A 22,509-nucleotide genomic window follows, 5' to 3' on the forward strand; every position below is an offset into this window, starting at 1 on the left:
GTCAGAGATAACTTACCATAGAGAAACAAATCAAGGAGTGGTAGCGAGAAGTTGTCACAGCTACTGCGAAGGCGGCGATACGAAAAAATGGATTCAGAGCGGGAGCTCTATGAAGGTGCTGAAGCGTGTAGGTTTCAGAAGTAAATAATATTTGTGGTATGTTTTATGGTTACTGACTCTTGGCGTTCCAGCTTTAAAGGAAAACTTGGAATCATCGGGAAGCCTACGCAAAGTGAGAGCCGAAGTAAAATCAGAAATAATGAAAGTTTTCGACACTAATCCGCAGCCACGGGATAAACCAGAATTGCCCGAAAGTCTACTACTTATTAACAGTTTAATTCAAGAATACTTGGAATGGAATGGGTACATGTATACGTCGCAGATTTTAGCCGACGGTGAGTTGAAGTGTGCGGAAGAGTTTTTGAAATCTAAATATTGTCTCGTGAGTCGACGAAAGTACCTTTCCGTAGGTTAAAAGTGTATTGAGGCGGAAATACACTTTCAACAATAATGTACACGAATAGAATCATCGTGAGGAGCTTTTTGTGTAATATCAGTGATTCTGATAACATTCGCCAATGATTTAATAGTTTTGTAATTTGTTAGGCGTAGCCTTAGATGTAGTGTGTTTCATGCAACTGTCATTACGGTATGCAGGTCTTAAATCTAGGTGTAGGACTTTCATTTTATTGTTAACTTGCAGAGTCCGGAATGACAAGCAAGACATACAGTAGGCAGACTATGCAGAAAGAACTACAGGTTTCAGAAGACGAAAATACTCGAAAACTGTGAGTACTTACAGTTGTGCTAATAACAAATGTAAAAAATTGGAAGGTTACACTTTTGTTCAGCATTTTTTGTTTTGTTTTCTATTATGTATTATTTTCATTTTATGGCCTTCATTGGACTACTCCAGTCGGTTATACAGAGCATTAGACTGTGTGTTGTTATTCAGTGTTATATTGCAGTTTAATAATAATTTAATAAGAAATTCAGTAGTGCGGTAGTTATACAGGGATTGTTATAATTTATTATTACATGAAGGGTGTATTTCTCTTCTGTCTGCCCAGTACTTCTTCATTCTTTCAGATATTTTCTTTCTTCGTCTGAGATCATTCTTCCTGTAACCCGGTTATTGAACTTCATTTGTATCCTGGTTTGTGTTCTTGCAGTAGTCTGCTTCTCCTTGTTTTTATGTCGTATACTGTAATTTGGAGTTCTTATATCTTCATAATTTATGTGCTCCTTTTAACGTTGCTCTTACTATTCCACAATTTTTCTATTATTATCACACTAATTCTGTTTTCTGATGATCTAAGCAGATGTCCAAAGAATGAGATATGCTTCTTTCTGATTGTGCTCGTTACTGGTTCTATTTTCTTGTACACCGTTTCATTTGAAGCTATTCTCCAGTGCCCATTTACTTAATATTGTTTCTTTGTGCATATCCTGATTATTCTTCTTTCTGACTTCAATATATTGTCAATTTCTGCTGTATTAGTTGTTTTGAAGATGGTTTGGGCTGCATAAGTTATTTCTGGTTGTGTGATGGTCAGTTGTCGTAAGCCTGTTTTTATAAGGAGTGGTTCAGAAATGTCTCTTCTAAATGTAACCTTCGAATTGGTGTCGGTTAGAGTAAGTAATTTAATTAGTTTTGTATGGAGTCCCAGATTTCTTAAAATATTTAGTACTGGAGGTCTATGGAGGCAGTCATATGCCTTCTTAAAACCTGCAAACGTTATTGCAAGAGGTTTGTTCCATTCCATGTAGTATACCATAATCAGTTTTAAACTAATGATTTGCCCTGCAACGCTTCTCTATGGTCTGGAAGCTTCCTGGTATTCCCCTAACTTGTTTTATTATTTGCGCTTAGACAATTTTCATAGAATTAGACACATAGTTCGAACATAAGCAAGAATAACCTGTTAGCTGTTTGTGTTCCAGAATTGGAGGTACATGCATTGACTACACTGAAATACACTTGAAAAAACTAAACAAAAACCATGCACAAATGTGCACACATTAACAAAATCTTTTCTGGAGACACAAATACTCATATGCACATATGGTTTGTATTACTTGCAATGATGTTCTTACAAGTATTCTCATATAGGGAGAAGGCTCAGCCAATTAACATTTTAGTTGTTGTTTAAATGCAGACAATACTTTTTTGCTCCTTTGTTTTGTGGAAGTTTCTGGTCCTTATTCATTAGTTTGTCATTCACTTGTTACGTGATGATTATTCATGCTTCCAATATTTGCTCAAAAATACATCAGTGTTCTTAAAAATACAGTGTTGCCTAAGGTGTTAAGATTATGAGAGTTCCAAATTTTTTTCTGCAAGGTTCTCTTGACTGTGATTTTGCCAGTATTATTTCTTTATTTGATCTAAATGCTCTGATATCATCCAATGGACTACAGATGTCAGACTAAATGTCAGTATTTACACTGGGTGTATTACGATTTACAATATACCACTACAGATTTATATAAAATTTGCTGTGCTGAATAATCCATGTGATACATTTCATCATAAGCAGCAGGATTTTTTATTTATTTATTTATTTATTTTTATTTTTTTTTTTTTTTTTTTTTTATGGAGTAAGTGTAGTGATAGAGCAAACATCAGAGTTGATGGCTTTACAAAATTATGTCTTGTCTTTGTTTGACTTTATGCTTATGGGAAGTTTTCTGTGAATCTGACGGCCCTTGTTAAATGTTCCCTTTTGACAGAGCTGTGTATTGGCAATGTAACACATGAAGATTTGAATTTATTCTTGTGTAATGTTTATGAGTGTCACTGCTTTTCATTAGTCTGCATTCATTTCAAAATGACTCTAGAAAAGAGTTCACTAAAATGTGTTTTAGCTGTTATGAAATGGTTAGCAGAGAGAACATAATAGCAAAGGCATGAATCTAAATTTGACAAACAATAAAGAGGGGACTGGATATTCTGCTAAGTTAAAATATACTGTACGTGCTTTCCATGTTGCGGCACATAAGAAGCAAAGCTACAGTAATAAAATCAACAAAACAGAATGGATCTGAAGGGACGTTTTCTGTATATGATTATTTCAGTTCAGATTCAAGAATGCCACCATAAATCACAGGCAAATGCCGGGATGGTTCCTTTGAAAGGGCATGGCCGATTTCCTTCCCAATCCTTCCCTAACCCGAGCATGAGCTCCGTCTCTAATGACCTCGTTGTCGACGGGACGTTAAACTCTAACCACCACCATAAATCACAAATACTAGAGCAAATAGAAATGAAATGCAGAAGAAAGGCCTGCTATTAAAAGGTAAGCCTGTGACACAAATGCAAGTGAAAAATTTTTGATGCTAATTTTTTTGAATATATGTATATAGAGCAAACTATAAATTAACAAAGACTTATTTATGTATTTCGGTAATGGTACACGTGCAAATTAAATCACTTATGAGTTGCCATTGTCCAGATGAGATGCACAAATCATAAAATACATGAATAAGTGTTTTTGTCTTTACTGTGCCTTCTCCATGTACAAGGTGGTCAGAAACTGTGTGAAGAGTGTATAAGCATGTTGCAGGGGAAGTTGTGGTGAGAAATAATTGTCAAGAAAAAAGTTCAATAATTTATATCGTTTCAGAGTTTTGTAGCATTGAAGTTACCCAATCAGGTCATTGTGCACACAAATTCAAGCATCCTGCCAGAGGCAGTTGCCAAACATGTGCTTCGTTTGATTTCTTCAGATTGAACATACATAGCTTTTGCTTTTGTAGCTTACATTTGCCACTTCCAAAAAAGGCACACTTTAACTGATAATGTGCATTTCAGCAAGTGGTGACTGATGGACCCACAGATATCTGTGCATTGACATGTGTAAATACTTGAATATGCTCGCGCGATGACATGACTGGCTGACTTAAGTGCTTCTGTGCATGTTTATAGTAACTTGACTGTAACACCGTGAATAGGGTTTGATGTGATCTATGTTACCTTTTACTGTTCTTCTTCAGATAATGTCACCTTTTTGTTTTGTTCTCATGGTCCGGCTACTCAATACCATGACCATTTGTGAACTTATTCTTCTCTACTTCATCTCCAGGCAGGGTGATTCTGTAAAAGAGTGTCTCAGTATTTCCTACCACTGGATGATGAACATGTCTTCAATGATAATCTGCTGCATTATTTCAACTATTTAAGCCAAGTGTGAAGACAGATCCAGTTATCAATAACTCATAACTCCAAATGCACCATTCAATACATCTGACTACACCAAACACAACTTAAAAACTAAGATTTACGGTCTTCATTTGTCTTGAACGTTTTATGTTGCAGTATGTCTGTTTTCTCTAGGGTGTTCATAACACTTTCAAGGGGCACCATCACCAAGGTATAAATGTTCACGTCCAGCAAGTGCTACTGTGCTCACCACACTGTGCCTTGCCCCTGCTGTGTTGTGCCACTACACAGGCACCGCTTGCACAGATCACAGATCAGTATATGCACAGTGGATTTTTGTGAGTACATTAAATGACCATCTTTCACCAGTATGAGTGTCTGTGGTGGAACATAGGTCATTCTCGCGAACAACCCATGTTACACTAGGAGCTTCATTTTCAGTTGCCACACGTCACATCTTTTCTCATTCACGACGAAGCTGTAAGCTCAAATGTCACATACCAACCTAGGTACAGACCAGTGAGTTACCACAACCAAAAATTTTGCTTTCACGTTCATCAACTTCGCCAACTCCTAATCAAACTGTCACATTTTGACCTAATCTAGATTTCGAGATGTGCTACAGATCAGTCTGTTAGCGCAGTCAAGTTTTTTATCATCACATTTGCTGTCCTTGCTGACTCTCAACAAATGCTTTACAGCTTAACCTAGACCTTGTAATACACTAAACAGCAGTTTGTCTCTGCAACCAGATTTTTTGTACTCACTTCTGTGTCAATCATTTAATGCCACCAGTGAATGATGTAACATCAGAGTTGTAAACCTATATCTACATCCATACTCAAATGCCTCTGTGTGCATTGTAATTAATCTAATCTCCTCATCACCCTATGGAAGCAATGTGTAGTGTGTTACTGCATATCCGTAGATTCGCCATTTCAAGTTGGTTCTTCTAGACTTTCATGTGATAGTTTGTGTCCATCCAAATAGGCACTTACATTTCAAGAACTTCAGTGTAGCACCTATTCACCACGACCCAAATACATCATACCTATAGCAGAATGGAACGAGCTTTTCCTCATAAGCTAATTCATACAACACAGAGAGACTGGCAAGAACAGATGAGGTACTTTTGGACATTCTCTATCAATTAAGTAACAGAATGCATCGAGATGACTGGGACAAGACTGACTGCATCACCCACAGGAACATGCAGAGTGACCTCAAGTGCTGCACTGAGCGACAGAAGAAAAAGTTTGTAAGATGCTGGAAGCAGGCCGACAATGCGTTTCCCGACATGTCGCATAAAGTGGTCAACCTCACTGAACCACAATTGACCACAAAGGAAGTATCTGTCCAAAATGCAGGGAACTTCACGGTCATCCCGAGAATTGTACCTGTGGAGGACATCACTGCTAATATCGAAGCGGCCATTTGGACCATTCAGCGGAGGAAATATGCACTGAAACAGCCAGGATACTGTGCTAAGCAAAATCTCCAGCTTGCAACCTGAAGAAAGAAGAGGTACAATCTATTAAGAATTTTAATACTGACAAGAGTTTATTGGTACTGCCTGCCAATAAGGGAAATGCGACTGTTGTAATGAAGACCGAAGATTATGAGCAGAAGATCTGGGGCTTACTAGATCCGATGACGTACACTATGTGATCAAAAGTATCCGGACACCTGCCCTCCATGGTAATGCTGGAATTCAGTATAGTGTTGTTCTTGGGGAATGGCAGCCTATTCTTCATGGAGTGCTGCACTGAGGAGAGGTATAGATGTTGGTCGGTGAGGCCTGTCACGAAGTCGGCGTTCCAAAATATCCCAAAGGTGTTCTGTAGTATTCAGGTCAGGACTCTGTGCAGGTCAGTCCATTACAGGGATGTTATTGTCGTGTAACCACTCCGCCACAGGCCGTGCATTATGAACAGATGCTCGATCGTGTTGAAAGATGCAATTGCCATCCCCGAATTGCTCTTCAACAGTGGGAAGCAAGAATGTACTCAAAACATTAATGTAGGCCTGTACTGTGATAGTGCCACGCAAAACAACAAGGGGTGCAAGTCCCCCTCCATGAAGAACACGACTATACCATACCATAACACCACCGCCTCTGAATTTTACTCTTGGCACTACACACGCTGGCAGATGATGTTCACCAGGAATTCGCTATACCCACACCCTGCCATGAGATCGCCACATTGTATACCGTGATTAATCACTCAACACAACATTTTTACAGTGTTCAATCATCCAAAGTTTATGCTCCTTACACCAAGCAAGGCATCGTTTGGCATTTACCGGCGTGATGTGTGGCTTATGAGCAGCTGCTTAACTATGAAATCCAAGTTTTCTCACCTCCCGCCTAACTGTCACAGTACTTGCAGTAGATCCTGATGCAGTTTGGGATTCCTGTGTGATGGTCTGGATAGATGTCTGCCCATTAGACATTATGACCCTCTTCAACTGTCGGCGGTCTCTGTCAGTCACTAGATGACTTTGGCCTGTGCGCTTTTGTGCTGTAAGTGTCCCTTCACATTTCCACTTCACTATCACATTGGGAACAGTGGACCTAGGGATGTTCAGGAGTGTGGAAATTGTGTATACAGACGTATTACACAAGTGACACCAAATCAACTGACCACGTTCGAAGTCCATGAGTTTTGCGGAGTGCCCCATTCTGCCCTCTCATGATGTCTAATAACTACCAAGGTCGCTGATATGGGAGTACCTGGCAGTAGGCGGCAGCACAATGCACCTAATATGAAAAAAACATGTTTTTGGGGGTGTCCGGATACTTTTGATCAAATAGTGTGCCAAAAACTAAATACAGATCCAACACTGTGTATCACACAGAATACGAATCGGTGAATCAAGGCATCTTCTCTGCCAGTGGACATACAGAGGAACCTGTGTAACACAGAAGCCCTCCCACCTTGGCTGTATGGATTACCTAGAGTCGCAAGAATAACGTTCCACTAAGACCGATTGTTAGTGCTCCTGGCTCACGACGTATAACATGGCAAAACACTTGGCCTCCCTGCTCCGTCCGCATGTGGGGAAGACTGACACATACATAAAGGACTCAGAACATTTCATTGAGAAGCTGAAGAATCTTAAACTTGCACCAAACGACATCTTGGTCAGCTTTGATGTTGCTTCTTTCTTTATGAAATTGCCATTCAGTTACTCTTTGGAGCACATCGGTTCCATTTTCCCACAAGACATCGCAAAACTCTTTCATGCATGTCTCACCACGAGCTATTTCACGTGGAATGGCAACTTGTATGAACAGCTGGAAGGTGCCGCCATGGGTAGTCCTCTTAGTCCAGTGGTGGCCAACTTCTTCAAGGAACATTTCAAAGCACATGCACTGGACTTGGCACCTTTTCAACCTAAGGTGTGGAACAGATATGTCGATGATACCTTTGTTGTGTGGGGCCATATGGTGAAGAACAGCTCGGTGACTTCCTAAGATGTTTGTACAGCTCCATGTCAACATAAAATTTACCATGGAATTAGAAAAGGACAAACTACCATTTCTAGATGTGCTGGTCACAAGGGATGTTGAAAACCTGGGACACAGCATGTATCTAAAACCGATACATATGGATCGATACCTGCATAAACTATCAAATCACCACCCAGGCCAGAAAAGAGGCATGATTAACACGCTCGTAACGCGAGCAGGATGAATATGTGAGCTGCTGCACCTCAGACGCAAAATAAAACATTTGGAAAGTGTTTTGAGGAGCGTTGGGTACTTCACAACTTATATTAAAAGTATAACAGGGCCAAACACTTGGCGAAGTGACAAATCAGAGAAAGAAATGTCTGGTACGGCCTTTCTGCCATACATTCCCAGAGTGACTGACAGAATCGGCAATATGTTGGGCAAACACAGGGTAAATACTATTTACAAACCGACAAAGAAGATCGAGTGTCTCAGATTGGCAAAGGAGAAAAGGGATCAACTTGCAATGTTGGTAATATACCACATACCACCCACCTGCGGAAAAGTTTATATTGGAATGACTGGATGATCAATCAACACCAGGATCACAGAATATAAGCAACTTTGCAGGTGGGGCAAGTGGAGAAGTTGGCTGTGACAGAGCATGCTCTATGTGAGACCAACCACATAGTAAAATTTGCTGACACGGAAGTTCTGGCTATAGAGAAGAACGAGCACACACACTTGTTCAGAGAAGCTATAGAAATACACAAACATGAGAACGGCTTCAACAAGAAAGAAGAAAGCCTCAAGCTAAACGAATCCTGGCTTCACTTGCTGCAGTGAATGACCATTACAGGTAGCAAGAGAACCACATTGGAGATGACCACGGGGAAGCCTTTGGACATTGGTGCTCCACGTAAATATAGTCTGCAGCTGTGAGCTCGGCTCCGGTCCACCACTGGCAATGGAGAGAGAAACTTTGACAATGCCAGACACTTGTGCTGGTGAAATGTCTGAAAAATAGTCAGACAAGTGGCTGAAGAACCCGAGACAGCAGCCAACAGGCAGTAAGATCAGCATCTTTGGATATGATGGAATTAAATTTGTTCGTCGTGACTAGGCAAAGACTTATTGCCTTAGTGCACCACTGCTACTGTGAAGCATTCTATCTGTATGATGGTGTGGGGCTGCATGCCAAGTCATGATATTAAATGTCTGGCAGCATTACAGGACAACGTTATCACAAAAAAGCACCAAGTCTTAAGGCCATCTTCAGTTTGTGATGAAACCAGATGATCTTAGACAGCTGGTGGACTCAGTGCCTTGCAGAGTCGAGCCAGTGATTAAATCAAAAGGACATTCCATAAAATACTAACAAATATTGCAGTAACTGTTGTGCCAAGGAATTTGTAACTTTCTGAAATTGTTGGGCTGTGAATATTTTGTTTCGATTTCTTGACATTTTTTTTATTAAATTTTTGTATTTGAACTTTAATTTGCAAATAATGGACATTAAGGCGTGATTCCTGAAAACTTTATGTGAATTATCTTGTACATTTCAACTAAAATAAATTCCTGAATGCAGTACTCAGTGAAATCTCTACAAAGTATCCAGTATTAACACCATTTCTCTAAGTCTGTTTCTGTATTTACTTTTAATGTGCATAAACTCAGAAAAATCACTTTCACACATGTAACTAGTAACAAACACCTTTAAAACTCAGATGGCTTATTTCAAAGGAGGTGTTTTTTTTCCCAAAGAGAAAGAAGAGTATTCCTTGTGAAATCATCTTGCATTGACCATCAGAACAATATGAAGAGTTTTGGGCATATTCTCAGAAGCCAGTTTCTTGGTGTATTATGCAGTGTCTGCTTTGACAATCAGGTACAACATTCTTCATGTTTGCTGCCATTCCTGTTAAGTTACCAAACATTGTCTTTGCCCCATCTGTACAAATAGCAACACCTTTTTGCCAAGAAATGCCTATTTTTAACAAATAAAGGGCAATCATATAGGAAATGTTCTCTGCTGGAGCATTTGACTCAAGTGATTTGCAAAAAACACACACTTCTATTATACCATCATGATAGTCAAAACATACAAAAATGAGGAACTGTGCCATAATTGTGCTGCCTCCACTCTTGTCTATTTGAAGAGCAAAATCAGTGCACTCTTGCAGTTGTAATAATAATGCTTCTTCAATATTGGAAGACATGACTTCAGCTCTCCGTTTTACTGTATTCTTGGATAATGGAACTATTTGTATTTCTTTTGCCTCTTTTCCCCCAAAAACTGCTGGGGCCGCATCTAGTTGCAAGCAGTGGGAGAGACGCATGAGGTTTTCCTTCCTTTCCAATTCTAAAACTAACCAGGTGTGAGGCTTTTATTGAGTTAGTATCAGTGTTAATCAAATTTGCCACCAATATGAACTTTTTTTACGACGTCCACAGCTCATGGTCGCGTTCTCGCTTCCCGAGCATGGGCTCCTGGGTTCGGTTTCCGACGGGGTCAGGGATTTTCACCTGCCTCGAGATGACTGGGTGTTTGTGTTGTCATCATCATTCATGAAAGTGGCGAGTTTGGACGGGGCAGAGGTTGGGAATTTGTATGGGTGCTGATAACCGCCCAGTTGAGCGCCCCACAAACCAAACATCATCATCTTTTTTTACAAAACACACATTTATTTTGAAAAAATCAGTAGTTTTACCAGCTGACTCAGAATGCTTAGAACTTCGAAGATATTTTAATAAAGAAGGCTTCATGCTTTGATTTGAAAGCATTTCTGAGCATACAATGCATAGGAGGATTGGGTTATTACTGGTTTCTTTGTCGGCCTTTACTGTAATGGAAGGGTGTTGGCAGGGTATAATCTGAACTTCCTGTGTCTTGCGTACAGCCCGAAATAAACATTCTGCGACTCCTCAGGGGGCTCCTGGCTCTTTAATGAGCTTGTGCATTACCCCCAAGCTGCTGCGGCCATTTCTTTCACCCAGGGCTGCATTCCTTTTTTCATACCCTCCTTCCTTCCCCTCTGCCCCCTCCTTCCCCTCTGCCCCCTCCTTCCCCTCTGCCCCCTCCTTCCCCTCTGCCCCCTCCTTCCCCTCTGCCCCCTCCTTCCCCTCTGGCCCCTCCTTCCCCTCTGGCAGCATCCTTCCCCTCTGGCCCCTCCTTCCCCTCTGGCCCCTCCTTCCCCTCTGCCCCCTCCTTCCCCTCTGTGTTTCCGGCTATCGTCCTGGTTATTGGTACTCCTTCTGGTTTTTGTTCCTCTTTATTTTTCGTTTTCTCCTTTCCTTTTTGGCATTTTTGGTCCCCTATGGGATTTGACCTTCCCTTCTTAATATTCATTCCATAGTGTGAGCCAACTGGGGAAGAACACCTTACTTAGTGCCTTACCACCTCCTGGAGAAGGTCAAGGTTATGTGTTATTGGTGTGACCTGAAGCCATACGTTCCCCCCACCATAAGGTGTTTCCTGTATTTACATTTCAGGCACATGTCTTCCCACTGTACAGCAGCAGAGCCTCTACGCTGTGAATGTAGTCATCCACTCCGTGAGGGGAGCCCCTGCGTTCCGCCACCCGTGTTTGATAATTGTCATGACCATCACTCTCCACACTTGCCTAATTTCCTGGTTTACAGAAAGGAAAAGAAGATAAAGAAGTGTAAATCCCTTGAGCACTTATCATACATTGAGGCTTGTTAGAAATATGACTGACTTCACCCTGTCTCTATGACAGCTAACTTTGCCTCTGTTATGATCTTTGCCCCTCCTCCCTCCTCCTTACCCCAGTCCAGGTCCCTCTCATCTCTGCGTCCCCAGCAGCTCCCACGTGTTTTCCCCTCCAATGCCTCTCTCCCTACCTGGCCGGAGTAGTGTGTCCCTTCTTCGGCACCTGTTGGTCTTGATGCCCTTCTCCCAGCTTGTCCCAGACTGGAGGTCTGGCACCACAAGTTGACCATTGGAGCCACAATTCATGCACCCAAGGTCACCCATTCTCTTTCAGTCCCAGGTCTCACTGAAGCCTACTCTCTGTCTCTCTCTGGGCCCTGCTCTCCTTGACCTATGAAAAAATGGTAGTCCTGGGACGAGGCTGCTCCAGTGCCCCTGGAGGTGCTGACTTCCCTCTCACAACCGGAGTCATACTTCTTGTTTATGGATATCACCCCAACCATCTATATACCTCCCAGGTTGTGTTTACCCCTTCTTTATTGGGTAGTATTGATGAAGTCTTCCATGACATGTCTGATAGAATTATTTGCACCACCGGTATTGCTGTCCCCCACTTGACGAGCCCCTTTTGCCACCAGCCAGTCGCTTGGTGGAGCACGACTATTGCTTTAAGCAGCATTCATGGTCCACCGGTCTTATCTACCTTCTTCACACCAGAGCCTGTTACTTAATCAAACAGAGCCAGCAGGTGTGTTGGGAACATTTTGTCCCCTCCCTAGGTTCTTCTGTCCCTTCATCACGGGTCTGGGCTTTGCGCCACACCCTCCAAGGTTGCCAACAGCAGTCTTCTATCCTGAGCCTTGCCCTTCCGGGTGCCCTTTGTGTGGATCCATTGGTTCTCACAGAACAACTTGCGAAATATTTTGCGACAGCATCAGCCTCCTGTCCAGCCACCTTCCTCCTCCAGAAACAGTGGGCTGAAGCTTCCCATTTACGTTTCATCTGCTTGTCAGGCGAATCCTACAATAAACTCCACATCTAGTGAACTTTGTGTGATAAAGGGAACTCCCACCACATAGCATCCTTCCATTGACCTTCCCTGGAGGGACCCTACCACCCTCTGCTCTCTTCATATCGACCATACCAGTTGACCCATGATTTTATGCTCCATAACGAGCCTCCGCCCCCCCCCCCCCCCCCCTCACAGTGGTCCATATTTTGCTGAAATGCCACCATCTTTTGGTCCTTCGCATTAAATATGCCCTCCTGATCTTTATTCTTCCTGCCATCCCGGCATTTATTTTGCCTCTTTGTTTGCCCATATTCCTTTACCAACCATTGACTGAACCATGCTGTTAATGTTGTTCCTTTGTTCAATCATTTTTCTCTCTTTCATTTAAAAATAAAGCAACATAAGAGAATAATTTTACGTATATTGATATGTCTTTTGGTTACTCAAATGTGTACCAGCTGAAATGTCCTTACTTACCATGAGAGGTACGCATATCACCATTTGGGAACCTCTGGTCTAGAAGCAAATTAGAAAATGAATCTAGCAGATATTGTTTAGCTACCACAGGGAGATGCCAATAATGATTACTTTTCTTGTAACTTTCTTCATTACAAAGATATGGACACCAGTAAGTCTTTTAAATAGCACCCTATTTTTTAATTTTTTAGTGCACATTGTCTCCTCAAGACCAGTTCAAACACTTATCACAGTGTAACGTTTGAATAAACATGACATTATTAAAAATGTAACACAAAACTGACTTTGGCCCTCTTGTACTAGCACACAGTCTGGGTACCTGATTGACATAAGTCGTCCACTTGTTAGAGTTGACAGTAAATAAACGGATAAAGATTGCAATGTTGAGAATGGATCCACATTTTGCATGTTGGATATGAGATAGCTTTTAAAATAATGCATAGCAGAAGAATTACTGGGACTTGTAATATAGCATGGTTATTGGTGTGGCAAATGCTCTTATTTTCACATTTATGCAGCTTAATTGCTGATAAAGAAATAAGGCCAATGAAAATTTCTAAAACATTGTACACGACATTGGTGCCGCAACCCATTCAGGCACACATTAGAGAACAGTTACAAAAAGTTAAAACCCATATAACAAGTATATAAGAAACAATGCTTTTGATAAGCAAAGATTAATCCTTAGTTATAAGAAATATAATATTTGTGGTTTTACAGCTAAACCCATGTAGGTAAAACATGGATAGATGGTGCCAAGAAGATACAAATTAATTTAAGTGATATCAGAAATTACTTTTATTCCCATAATTGTTTTAATGAAAACCATGATAAACTTGGACCTATTGTTGGTTAAAATTTGATAAACCTATTGTTTTGTAATTTTTGTAAATAATTATGATCTCTCAAAACTTACATAAAATTTGGAAGTTAAATGAAATATTAAAGTAGGATTTGAGTTGGATGAAAACATCTTAAAATCATGCTTGCCTGGGAAGCATTGATGCTCACTTTACGATTAAAATAATTGTACTAGGTAATTTTGTTGTGGTATGAAATTATGTTAAGTAATACCAGTCAAAGCTTATGTACTGCAATGTTGCCAGTATGTTGCACATATCAGTCATGTTGCTGTTATTGCATTATATTAGAACTAAGTGAATTTTAATGTGGGCAAACTATTGTTGCTCATGTGGTAGGTATTTCTGTAACCAAAGCAGCCAAAGTATTTGGTGTTGCAGGAGGCACTTGACGATTTATACTGCATACAAGAAAAGAGGAAAAGGCTCATCCACTTAGTTGTGACACAGTTGAAAGTGTGTGTCGAGTGATAGCACAGACAGGCATTGAAAGAAGACTGTGATGAAAAATAAGAAGACAACAGCTGCAGAAGTCACTGCAGAACTGAATGTTGCACTCACGAATTCACTCTGTCAGCAACAAAACAGCACGAAGGGAACTCCATAAGCAGAGAACTGCAGGGCAAGCTGGAATTACAAAGCCATTCATCGGTGATAAAAATGCCTGTAACAGGAATACATGGTACTGGAGCCATAAAACCTGGACTATGGAGCAATAGATTATCATCATTTGGTCTTATTTCACACTGTTTTTGACTTACAGCAAAGTATACATCCCAAGAATGGAACATGACAGGTGCTCTGTGAAGATTTGGGCAGCCATATTGTGGTATTCCATGGGCTCCAGGTTACTTTACAAGGCACATTACTGCTAAGGATTATGTGACCATTTTGGCTGTTCAGGTGCATCACATGGTACAATGTTTGTTCCCAGATGGTCTTGCTATCTTCCAAAAAGACAGGGCCTCTGTTCAAACAGCTATCATCTTCCAGGACTGATTTTGTGAGCACAAGGATGAGTTGTCACATGTGCCCTGGCTGTCACTGTCACCAGATCTCAATGTTATTAAGCGTTTATAGTCTCCTTTGGAGAGAGAGGGGGGGATGAGTGGCACAAAATTTTCTTGAAAACCATACAGGATTTGTTTTTATCCATTCTGAGATGACAGGAATCTGTTTTGAATGCCAAAAAGTTTCCTACACTGTATTAGGCATAGTAATGTAATGTCTTTAGTGTTTCCATATTTTTGTTCAACCCCTGTAATTAGTGTCCTCTGTTATCTGTTGCTCATTATACTTACAAGTTATCACACTTTGGTTCCTGGTATTTTATGTAGCCGAGTGCTTAAATTTTTTTACAGTTAAGTGAGTGACTTCGGAAACCATGTATGTCTAGAATTTTTTGTAACATATTTTTTCACATTATTTAACTTGTCTGGGATCAACATACAGTGTGCATAGTCCAGTGCCTCATCTCAAAGATGCTGAGCCATAGAAAACTGCAATGATGGCAGGGACAATGTATGCAGCTTCTGCTCCGATCAGAAGATGCCATAATAATGCTTGGGAATGATACTCTGGTGTTAGTTCTGGGCTGATCAGTAGATGTCACAACAATGCTTGCGAGTGATACTGTGCAGGTGTGTTTGGCATTAACAAATGATGTGTCCACACTGTTGTCAGCTTTCAAACACTGTACTGTTTGTTAAGAATCCGTTGTAATATTGGGATACTCGCCAATCTGTTGAAAATGATGTTACAATGTACCGGATGTGTGAATTGGAAAAATAACTTCATACCAACAAGAGCAACAGCTCCTGTCTGTAAGTGAGCATACAGTGTTTCTTCAAATTAAGTACTGACCAAAAGTCTGGCTTGACCAACACTGTTAATTTGTTAGTAACCTGCAACAACCCATCAAAAAGGAATACCATAAAGGAGAGTAAACTTCAAAGTGCCTGTCCAAAATCTTGCACAACCTCCTTGAAATAAAATATTTTGATTGATGGAGAACAAATATGTACATTAGAGTAGTATTTAATTCTTTGCATGGTGTAATAGAAAACAGGGTGCTGTGACTGACAAAGCTGCTATTGAAAGGAGTTGTGCTGTTGTGTAAGTGAAGGAAATATCATAAGAAAAATGAAACAGATGCAGAAATATGCTTTGAGATTCATGATCATATTGAGAAATTTCCAGCTAAGTTCAATCATTATCATTACCAGAGTATAAAGTACTTAGATGCTGGGCTGGATTCACATGGGAAATAATTTAATGAAGCTGTAATCTGCACACAAGTGATGGTATAATTAAATGTGAGTGGAGGGATTTTACTGTCATCCCTTATGAGAAAAGTAACTGAAAAAGAAATAGAAGTTAATGAAAGGAGAGCAAAGAATTTTGCCACAAAACTTAAGTGCAAAATCGATTTGTGCATGGAACAGGATGAGACTATTGGTGTCATATTTTACTTCAATGAGAATCTTCTGCTAGCAAAACTTCTCAATTTTTTAAAAAATATTTATTTGTTTATTTATTTATTGTGAAAGAGAAGTAGGGAAAGAGCCATACACTATTACTCAAATACATAAATGAATATTTACCTCTTCCACTAAAAATCTTCACCTTTTCCTGATGGTTTTCTTGGACAAAGCCGTAACTGTGTTTTGATTTTGTTTTGTTCTGACATTGTAAGTGCTCAGCAAGATCATGCATAACTTTCCCATTAGATGTCATTCCTGTCTCCATAATGTACAAAAGTAATATAATTGGTTGTATGTTCCAGAAGAGTATGTAGTCATAATCAGTTAATCTAAATTTGAAGTGACAAAATTCACATCCTCACACATTTTGGATTTTCATTATTCACTATGGAAAGACTGTTACTAGAGGAGTACTATAGCTGTGGAACCACTGGGTAGTCCTATACTGGCCAACAAAGAAACTTAATTTTTACCTGGTAAATACATGGGATTTCTGTATGATTCACAGCACAAGGATCTTGTACAGCCAATGAGTTTATTCAGAGATTGGTGTGTTAGTCAGGCTCAAAACATGTCAGGCTGTCCAACTCTCTCTCTCTCTCTCTCTCTCTCTCTCTCTCTCTCTCTCTCTCTCTCTCTCTCTCTCACACACACACACACACACACACACACACACACACACATCCTTCTGGACCTGTTGCAGTGAGTAAAATTATGTTAAGCAATGTGACCAAGATGGTGGTATATATAGTGCAGGATTTCCACAAATTTTATAAAAATTTCTGCATGTTTCCCAGTGCTGAGTTGGCAGATGACACTGTGGATTATGTTTTTTGAATTTATCACTCACATAACCTTTTGTATTCTGTCTTTTACAACAATAAATTTTCAGTGTGTAGCTTTTTTTTGGCATTTTACAAGGCTTGAATGAAAAGTAATGCCTCCACCTTCGTTAACTGGGTTTGGAAGGGAATATTTTAATAAATCAAATGCAGAAACAACCCTTAGAATGTGATCTTTAATTACCAATATTCACTTTTCCACATAATCACCAGCCAATTGGATACATCTCTGCCACTGATGAACAAGTTACAGAAGACGTCGACACTTTTTCCGCAACCACAGTCTCTCAGTTCTCTCAACGTCTTCATCAGAAGCATAATGATGTCCCCGCAGATTGTCTTTCATTATCGGGAACAGATGGAAGTCAGACAATGCTAAATCTGGACTGTATGCCGTATGGTGGTGAGATTCAGTCTCTGAAGTTCTGCTGTAGTGGCACGCGAAGTGTGTGGTTTGGCATTGTCATGCTGCAGGAAAACATTTCCCTTTTCCTTTTGGACCCTTGTTAGCCATATCCAAGTTTGCAGCATTGTGATGTTATGCTCTGGATTTATTGTTGTTCCACGATCATGGAAATCAACATGGATAACACCATCTGCGTCCCAGAACACTGTGACCATGATTTTTCCAGCTGAGGGCTGCGTCTTGAATTTCTTTTTCTGGTGCGAGTCTTTGTGTCTATATTCCACAGACTGACATTTCGTCTCCAGGTTGTAATGCTGTACCCACATTTCGTCTGCTGTGACAATTGGATGGAGAAAGAAATCACCTTCATTCTCATAACGTGAGAGGAGTTCCTGGTAAATTTAAAAGTGTGTGTGCCTTCATTTCAAGAGTGAGCATCTGGGGTACCCCTCTTGCACAGATCTTCTGATAACCAAGCAAAGCAGTAATGTGACCCACACGTTCATGTGAAATGCCGATTGTGCTTGCAATTTCTCTCCAAGTGATACAATGATTGTCCTGAATCAATCTATCAACATTTTGCTTGTGAAACTTGTTGGTTGCTGTCACAGGACGTCCAACTCTTTGTTTATCATGCAGGTTAGATGTTCCTGCCTCAACATCGTTAAACTTACTTGCCCAATGACACACAGCACTCACATCAACACAATCACCACAAACTGCTTTCAATCTCTGATGAATTTCCTTTGGGGTCACACCTTCTACTGTCAGTGACTGCACATTGCTTAAATTGCATTGACCAACTGTCTGTTCAGGGTTCCATACTTTACATTGTAACAACACAACCGTTCAGTGCTAAGGCTTCCCGCCAACTGGAGCTGTAGAGAAGAGGCTACAGAACAAGCCAGTACCTGCTGCATACCAATGCTGCCAACTGTTGAAGAGTTATGAAGATGGAGGTATTACTTTTCAGTCAGCCCTCATATGTATTTCAGGTGTCTTCATAAGTGTTGAAAATGAGAGGTGTTTTATCATATTTCCACATTTGTTTTGAATCTGGAAAATAAAACTGAATGAGAATTTGTGTTCCATCTACTTTGATGATTAAGCGTCTACCTTCTCTGAGTTTTTTTTCTGATTTTTCCCCCCTCATCCAAGTGTTATTTAGTATAGACACCATATAAAACATTATTTTTACAAACAGAAATTTAAATTAAATTTGAAACGTGTAAAAATCAGATGGACTCTGTTCTCTCTTTGGAAAGATACAAAGATACAATTTCTTTCCTCTTCTGTAAAATTTATATAATTTGGTTTATGTCATTTTTGCAGTCACCTATTCAATTGCAGTGTAAAAATTGGTAAAACTGCAAACTTTCTTTTGAGTCAAACGTTCGACACTAAGCAGCTCAACAAGGAATTCTTATATTACTAACAAATTTACATGTATTGTGAAAATAAAAAATAATTTCTTAAAATTAAGTGTCTGACTCCACTGGTCTTTCCAGGCCTCTGTTATGCAGTTTAGTATCAACATTCAAGGAGGCTGCAGGTAAAATATCGCAGTGACATTTTGTGTGCATGATTATTAAATTATTAGTAGGTTTGTATTTTTAAAAGAAGAGATTGGTGTAGCAACACTTGTTTAATAAATATGTGTACATTTCTGTGTGTTTTTACAAAAGCAATTAAAGTATACTTTGACATTTATTTTTTCTACACTTTTATTTTTAGTCCAAACAATTACTCAGCCAATTTTAGTGGCAAAAACCATGAGAGATCAGATATCCCTTGGACAGGGTCATGACTGCTTCTATTTTCCATGACATTGCAGCTGCTCATTTTGCTAGGTGTCAACGTATGATTAAAATGTAATAAAAAATAGTGTTCAATATAAAGATGTGTTATAACCCCAACATTCCAATATTGTCATATATTTATATTCCTACAATTTTAAAATTACACAGCTATATCATTCCAGAGTGAAAGTTTTTTAAATTAGCCATAAGTTGCAATTAGAGTGCTTCCTAGACATGTGTGAAATTTTTCCACGATATTTTGGTGACCTGTTGTTGAACCTTGTAACAAGATACTTTTTTTAAAAAAATTAATACTGTTCTCATTTACATCAGAAATTAGGCTATACTATCTAAACCTCAAGACACATGATAGCATTAAAGGTTGGGTTGCTTCTTCCTGTCCCAAGGCAATCCCTTGTTGAAGTTGTTTTGGCTCACTCATCATGACGGAAAAATCTCTGGCGTCGGTGTTCTTAATCTTGATTCCATCAATGTGTGGTTGGTTGAAAGTCTCAATAACAGATGCAATAGCAAGTGAAGAGAGGTGTTACAAGACTGGAAGAAAAATAAACCACTGATGTGCAAATTTAGGAAAAACATGAAATTGTTGTCAAAAGCCTTATCAAACCTATTGAGAAGTGTGTTATAGCAAATGCTGTGAAAGCTGAACTATCAATTTGTTAATTTTGTGTTTGAGGTAAGTTAAATATTGCAAATGATAAGTGAGTACCATATCAGACTGAGTAATAACTAACTGAAAGTGAACATTCATTGTAAATACGTTGTTAGTGATGCTTTTAAGTAGGCATCGATGTGTTCATTTGTTATTCTGATTTGTTTGCATCACAATAAATAGAAGCCACAGTGTTTGTAAGTTTTGTGTAGGCATTTAACATTCAGAACTAACATACACTCATCCTGGTTTATTCAAGAAATTGAGATGTTATAGTAAGCTCTCCAGATCAAAGCAAGCTGTGTTTAAGTAAGTATTCATGCAATGTCAGAGTAGCCAGTTACTAAAAGATTCCAAAGAGTAAGCATCCACAAACAAAATCCATAGTGAAAATCAAACCAATAAAGCAACTGGCATGGACTTAGACTGTTTCAGTACTGCAATAGAACTGTGCGCTGACCCGAAAGGGAAAGGCCTCAGTGAAGAAATGGCCCTGTAAGTTGCCATAAAACTGCAGAGGGTGTTATAGAAAATGTGCATCATTTCCTTGTAGAGCTGGGTCTTGAAAGTGTAGACAAAGTATTCTACACAACTGTTGGAGGCAGGGTTAAGTACAAGGTGTTGAATCCTGTTATGGACACAAAACTGCCGAAGTCATGGGAGCTAAATGCCATCCTGTTATTTGAAGCTAAGTGTGGGGTGCCTTCAAGAGCAGATATGTTTCCCAATGCCACAGTAGTAGAGGAAGAAATCACCTTGAACATCCCAAACATACAAGAGCTGTGAGACAATGAATCAATCCCAATTAAATTACATTGTCTGAAAAAACAGGTTAACAAAAATCTAGGTAGATACACTCCTATGACTCCATAACATTAGGTCAGGGAGAGAATCATTGGATAAGTCCAGTTTGTGGAGCCTGACAGGTGGATCATTGGTGGACAAGTCGGAATTAATATTGGGCCGGAACATATGTTGTGCCAAACTTTTCATCCAGGACTTGCACTAATGGGCAGTATACAAGAGGTGCAGTACTCGTGGCAAAAGAGAGGGAGGAATGAAGATGAAGTGGTCAGAGACAGACAACAGAACTCATTGGTTTAGGTGCATTGGATTTTGCCATGGCCACCAGGGGTGAAAACCAGATCTGAGAAGTGCATCTGGCCAACCGTGTTGTACAGAGTGAGGTAGTGTAACATATTGGTCCAAAACTGAAATTGGGACAGCGTATCTGCGTTAGCATGTGAAGTCGCTACCCAGTGGTGGATATAATAGTGAAAATTAGGCAAGTACAGCAACCTGGGCTGGAAGTGATAGATAGTCAGAGTTGATAAGTGATGCGTAGGGCCAAAGATGGAGGAGAGAAATGGTCAATTGCATGAAAGAACACTTGCACAATTTTTCGTTTGAGTCTTCTTGCTGCTGCTCACTGGAAATAAGAGATTGAGATTGTGAAAGTGGTAGCACATTTGGATTATCTTGTAGTAACTGGTCCATAAAATGCTGAAATATGGCAGGGAGTAATGAGGTTCTGTAAGATAACTTACTATAATGTTGGATGGTGTATTGAGCACCAGGTAAGCTTGTGATGCTGAGTCCAAGCGAATTTGATAATATGCTTCTGTGATGTCAGTTTTACTGAAAAGGTGCTGTGCTGTGGCCTAATTTTGGCAAAAGTTCATCTATGTTTGGTAGTGGAGAAATTTTGGTCACTGACTTGAGCTGCAAGTATAAAGAAACTTTGAAAAATACTAATAGCAAACTTCAATTAAAATAATAATGCTGCATGAAGTGAAAGGATGTTATTGGTCTGAGAGGGCTCGGTAGTGCATCAATGCAAAATCATTTCTGTAATGTAGTTAGGAGTAAATATTTTATAATATTGAAGGAAATTCTTGGAAATGTAGTAAAATTTTGTTACAGTGATGTTCTGGGGACTGAAGTAATGTTTTTCAGAAGAAAGTGCTTTGTTTTATGTAGAAATTATGAAAATGATCGAGTAGTTTTGAACGTTAAATCATAGATTAGTCAGCAGTTATACAAGTAAAGCATTTTCAAAATTCCAGTCCTAGTGCAGTAAAAAATATGCATGAATCAATTAAAACACAATATGCATTCAGTAGTGCTGTATATTATTAATAAAGTAAAATAATCAGTGGAAAGCTCACAAAAATTACAAAACAGAATGATTTTTAAAAAAACCAGAGAAAACTGAGGTACTAAGTTTTATTTGACTTTTTCAATGCATTAAAAATTTCGTTGTGGTAGTGTTAGTTGAGAGGTCAATTTCCAGGAAAAAAAAATTTTGAACACTTCCTGAAGCCACTGCATCTACATCACTGGAGCCTGTAGGCCCGCATATTCAGGCATTACTTTTCTGATGTTACTGTTTATATATTTATGTGAAATGTGGAATCATTCATTGTTTCCAACTACCAGTAGGCTTGTGCAACCCTGAATTCTGTAATGTCCCTACGTAATGTAATATGATTGTAATATTCTGGCCGCGAGTACCATCGATGATGCACTCCGGAGTTTAATACGACAATGCTCTTTGCTCTGATGATAATTCTCTTTGCTTTTGGGGGGGGGGGGGCAAAAAAGTAATTGTTGGAGATTAATTTTTTTAGATAAGTTTGCATGTAAAAGTAATGTGAAGTGCAGA

General features: G+C 39.5%; 1 protein-coding gene across 2 annotated transcripts; it reads left to right on the forward strand.

The window, feature by feature from the left end:
• On the forward strand, positions 1 to 19,082 carry LOC124776515 (centrosomal protein 20-like). Of its 2 annotated transcripts, none has more exons than XM_047251540.1 (4): positions 1 to 115; positions 192 to 395; positions 704 to 788; positions 18,881 to 19,082. In XM_047251540.1, the coding sequence occupies exons 1-4, from the start codon at positions 88 to 90 to the stop codon at positions 18,939 to 18,941; spliced, it is 378 nt and encodes a 125-aa protein (XP_047107496.1). In that variant the 5' UTR covers positions 1 to 87; the 3' UTR covers positions 18,942 to 19,082. The 2 variants fall into 2 exon arrangements, with proteins under 2 accessions (XP_047107496.1, XP_047107497.1); XM_047251541.1 differs by lacking the exon at positions 18,881 to 19,082 and adding an exon at positions 14,023 to 17,022.
• The last annotated feature ends 3,427 nt before the right edge of the window (positions 19,083 to 22,509 follow it).

Source organism: Schistocerca piceifrons, chromosome 2 (assembly GCF_021461385.2).
Source record: "Schistocerca piceifrons isolate TAMUIC-IGC-003096 chromosome 2, iqSchPice1.1, whole genome shotgun sequence".
Lineage (NCBI taxonomy): Eukaryota > Metazoa > Arthropoda > Insecta > Orthoptera > Acrididae > Schistocerca > Schistocerca piceifrons.

Excerpts from the sequence above, each read along its gene's own strand:
- LOC124776515 (XM_047251540.1), top strand. The coding sequence starts at position 88 with ATGGATTCAGAGCGGGAGCTCTATGAAG. Across the intron at positions 396-703 it reads GTCGCAGATTTTAGCCGACG|AGTCCGGAATGACAAGCAAG; the intron begins GTGAGTTGAAGT and ends GTTAACTTGCAG. Across the intron at positions 789-18,880 it reads GACGAAAATACTCGAAAACT|GCCTCTGTTATGCAGTTTAG; the intron begins GTGAGTACTTAC and ends TGGTCTTTCCAG.